We start from the raw sequence: 4,496 nt of genomic DNA, 5'->3' as shown, positions 1-4,496 counted from the left end.
CACGACGAGGCGTTCCCCATAGCGACCCCTAGAGGACGCAGTGTCTCGTTCCCTACTCAGGGAATCATGGTTACATAAGTAACCTGAGACGTTATTTCTATCACAGAAACTACAAATCATAAGCATTAGCTTTAATCACATATATTTTAGGAATATACAGTATACGGTTGTAAAACTAAAGCACTGTTTAAACAGTGACACTGTTTGGTGTCTCCCACGGTCCTCTGAGACTGTAATCAGATTAATTGTGCTCTTGTATTCCGTATTTAATCAGTAGTGCTGTAGTTATCAGTATTGCGCATTCAGCCTGTTAATCAGTAGCGCTGGGATAATTTAACAGCAACGATCCTTCACAATGTAGGCCATTTCTGCCACTCCCGCCATTAAAATCGACAGAGAAAGTGTAGGTAAAAGCCCTGGTTTAATGTCCTGAAATTAAATTACACTAATATACACATCAACCCAACATCTGGTGAACCATTTTAGATTTAATGCTATTAGCAGTTGCTTCAGCATATAAATACTTTGCTAGTATGAGAATTTTCACATTTATTTTACATTCACTGAACACACCTAAAATAATGGCTTCACATATTCTGTATTCATCAGGTGTCATGTCGGTATGTGAGCGCAGGTGTGTATTTTCGTGTGTTGGGCAGATGGTGGGAATGGACCAGAGGGAGCTGCTTTGTGACCCACAGGTGTCGGTTCACAGGATACGACCTGCTAAAAGGCAGACCAACACCTGGAGAAGACTTGAGAAGAGAGGAAGTAATGAGTGGCGAACACACACACTCTCAAACACAGAGAGATACAGTGAGTAAAAGATAGAGGGGACAAAGGGTACAGGATGTCAAGACTCTCTTCTTATTTCACTCTCAGAATCTTATGTCTCTTACATAGGTGTAGACGATATAACCAAAATCTTATATTGGAATGTAAGTAATTTTATTTTATGATAACAATATATTTCACAGTATAGTTATTTTTTGCTGGAAATAAGGCAAAACATTTTAGATTACATTAAAATTAGTTTTTGCTGTGTTATTAAACAATTGAGAATTGTGAATTCTCAATTATTTAATAACACAGCAAAAACTAATACTAATGATGTAAATACAAAGTTCTGTCATGAAACTCTAGATGGCACAGACCGATAGGTTCTAACTCTGTCTGACATAATGACATCATTATTCACATGTTTTTTTTGATCAATGAGCTTGCTGCTCAACATTCAAATACTCGGCTAGTGCAGTTGCAGCACTCTTCAGAAACCCTCCACTTTCCCCAGCTCCACCTGTGTAGCTCTGCTACGGAGTAATTTCATGTATGTTATATATGCGGGGGTTATTTCATATATGTAATATGTGCAGCAGCATTATTTCTTACATGCTCACAGCAGCATGTCTGTGGATGTATTGGCAGTAGCAAGTTTGTGTACTTGCTCTTGCGCAGCAGCAGCAGCATAGCAGATCTATTCCGCCAAGACCAAACCATAGCCAAGACCGTAAAAGCACTAGGTCAATTCGGCCAATCCATATGACCAACTTGAACAAGTTGTGAAAACTGCATGGGGAAATCTTTCACCCTCACACTAAATTCCTGATTGTGCAGATTCCTATTGAAATGACTGGATAAAAAAAAAAAATTATATATATATATATACAGTGTCAAACATGACCTGGCAAGGCTTAAAAACGTATGATAATGGTAAACTTCAGGATGCAACACTTCAACAAGATGATAATCCAAATTGTATACTAGTTGTTCAATTTCTACCAGTCTAACATTGCTCACCTCTGAGTGGTAACATTGCTTACCACTGACACATTGTTGGCCAAAATAGAAGTTCTTTCTTAGAGACACAGATTTATTCTGTTTGTTTTAACTACTGCATAATAATTCATACTAGTAACTCACATCACAGTTTGAAGTCGGCAGTCTAAAATGTGTGTGTGTGTGTGTGAATCTAGTGGAAATTAAATTTCTGCATAATAATTCATTCTAGTAACTCACATTAAAGTTTGAAGTCAGCAGTATAAAATTTATACTAGTAACTCACATCACAGGTGTGTGTGTGTGTGTGTGTGTGTGTGTGTGTGTGTGTGAATCTAGTGGAAATTAAATTCTCTAACGCAGTGTAAATAGGTCACTTCTTAAGAGATTCAAGACATTAGAATTCCTCAAGGCTCCGAAACACTTTCAAGACCTTGTTAGGGCTGTGGACTGCATCTTAAATGACACCTATTATCAGAGGCAATACAAAGTCAATCGTTCCCATTTCAAAACAAAACATTTCATCTTAGTCATGGCACACAAGGGTAATTACTCTGTACAGTCATCGTTTTGTTGCCGCATGCAAAGCATCCAACCACAAACAGAACTTTTAATTAAGACTAGTGCTTGTATATTTTATTCATCGCTTTTTGAGGACTTCTCAAGTTCTCAACATTGGGTTGACTGTACTTATAAACAATTCAATATTAGCATGTATTTTCATTAATGAGTCTATATTTTCCTCTGTGCACGGCGTAGGGCCTGCTGACTTGATGAACTGACAAAGAACAAAAAAGACGACAAGAATGACATTTCTTGAAGACTTGAGATTTTCTGAAGTCTTGACGTCTTTGGCTAAAATAACTTGCTCTTACACTTTGCACTGTCACTTAGTTTTCCCTCTTCCTATAGGGGCATACCATACGCTTGTCAAAATGATGATTCGTCAGTTTCTGTTAATCCCACCCACAATGTTATGTTTTCGATGCACGTTTGTGGGGTTGAATTTGAAAATAATGAAGCAAACATCAATCAGATCAATTCTTTAAAAAGTAAAAGTCTTAGCAATGAATCCGGACCGTCTACAAATGAAACCCGACCGACCACCTGTAGGTGATGGATTTATAGACTGGAAACTTCTGAGCCGAGCGTGTTTGAAGCATCATATTAGCATAGGTAGTGTTTGATCATGGAAAGAAACACAAACATTGTGCTAGATACTCTTTTCCACAATAAACTGCATATTTGTAGCTGCACACATTTCTATGGTCCTCGATGTTTACTCTCCTTTGAATGCAAACTAACAAAGACACTTATGAAATCATCTGCGAAGCCCCATTGTCTCAGCCTGAGGTAATGCTTTACAATAAACTTCCTTTAGTTAGCATTAGTTAATGCATTAACTAAAATTAACAATGAGCAATATACAGTATGTTACAGTGTTTATAAATCATTGTTAACGTTAGCTCAGGTGCAAATATCAACAGATACAACTTTTAATTTTAATACTGTATTAGTAAATTTTGATATTAACATTAATGTTAATCAATGATTTAGAAGTATTTTGTATTGAACCTTTGTGCTGTATTTTCTGTTGGCAATCTGACATGCAGTTTTCATATGCTACACTTTGGCCACCCTGTTTTATGTAGGCCCACCCACTTAAACATTTCTGGCTATGCCCCTGCCTCACATATTTACTGCATTCCAGTTCCGTTGTGTTTAGTTATTATTTTAGTTAGTCTATGAGCTGAATGACACCGAAATAACATTCATCATCACAGAATATTAGTGTTGGACTTTAAAAAGAACAGAGATGTCTGATACTATTTATGACAATGTCATCAGGACTGAGACTGAGGGAATGAAGAGAGAGAGAGTGGAGATGATGGTGGATATCTATGAGCGTGTAGATCATGTGAGAGATCATGACTTCAGGACAGAGACAAACACACACCAACCACTTCAGCACACAGGTAATCACATTAATTTCTTTGATTCAATGTCAAAATTTGCACATTCATTTAACATCATGCCTGTGTTGTTCAGGAAGTGATTCAGTGAAGATCAGAAGCTCCAGAGCAGCTGTAGTGTGTTTGGTGCTGCTGTGTGTTCTTCTGCTGACTGCTGTCATAGTGCTGGGTGTCCACATCCATACAAACAGCACAAACTACACAGAAGAGATACTAACCAAGATCACCAACCTCACAGAAGAGAGAGACCAGCTACTGATCACGATCAAAGATTACAAAACAGAGAACTACCAGTTAGTGATCCAGAACAACAACCTGACAATTGAAAAGAACGATTTATTATCCAAGTATGATTTTGTAATGAAACAAAGAGAGCAGTTACAGCAGGAGAACAATGACCTGCGGAAACGTCTTCATGAAGTGGGTAATTATGAACTACACCACAGCTATACAAACTTTGGGTAAAACCTGTTATAAAAAAGTTGAGTAGTTCAGTGCGGATGGGAATAAAGTCCTAATACTTAAACTGCTTATGTTAACAGGTGGATGTTTTTTACTATCAGTCCAGTCTTTACTTCATTTCCTATGAGAGGAAGAGCTGGACTGAGAGCAGACAAGACTGTAAGGATAGAGGAGCAGATCTGATCATCATAAACAACAGAGAGGAACAAGTGAGTGAAATATACTGTGTGTGTGTGTGTGTGTGTGTGTGTGTGTGTGTGTGTGTGTGTGTGTGTGTGTGTGTGT

The 4,496-nt window shown here is 37.8% G+C and overlaps 1 protein-coding gene across 1 annotated transcript in view; it reads left to right on the top strand.

Moving 5' to 3' along the window:
- Positions 1-3,554: 3,554 nt before the first annotated feature.
- The window catches only part of LOC107701088 (CD209 antigen-like protein C), a 1,627-nt gene continuing 685 nt past the window's right edge, over positions 3,555-4,496 (top strand). The window contains exons 1-3 of the mRNA XM_016503020.1: positions 3,555-3,752; positions 3,826-4,169; positions 4,292-4,420. Coding sequence (XP_016358506.1) covers positions 3,593-3,752; positions 3,826-4,169; positions 4,292-4,420 — 633 coding nt within the window. The 5' untranslated portion in view covers positions 3,555-3,592. The remainder of the gene's footprint in view (positions 3,753-3,825; positions 4,170-4,291; positions 4,421-4,496) is intronic.

The sequence above is a fragment of the Sinocyclocheilus anshuiensis genome, unplaced genomic scaffold, assembly GCF_001515605.1.
Source record: "Sinocyclocheilus anshuiensis isolate Anshui unplaced genomic scaffold, SAMN03320099.WGS_v1.1 scaffold907, whole genome shotgun sequence".
NCBI lineage: Eukaryota > Metazoa > Chordata > Actinopteri > Cypriniformes > Cyprinidae > Sinocyclocheilus > Sinocyclocheilus anshuiensis.
This window is presented reverse-complemented; position numbering and strand designations above follow the sequence as displayed.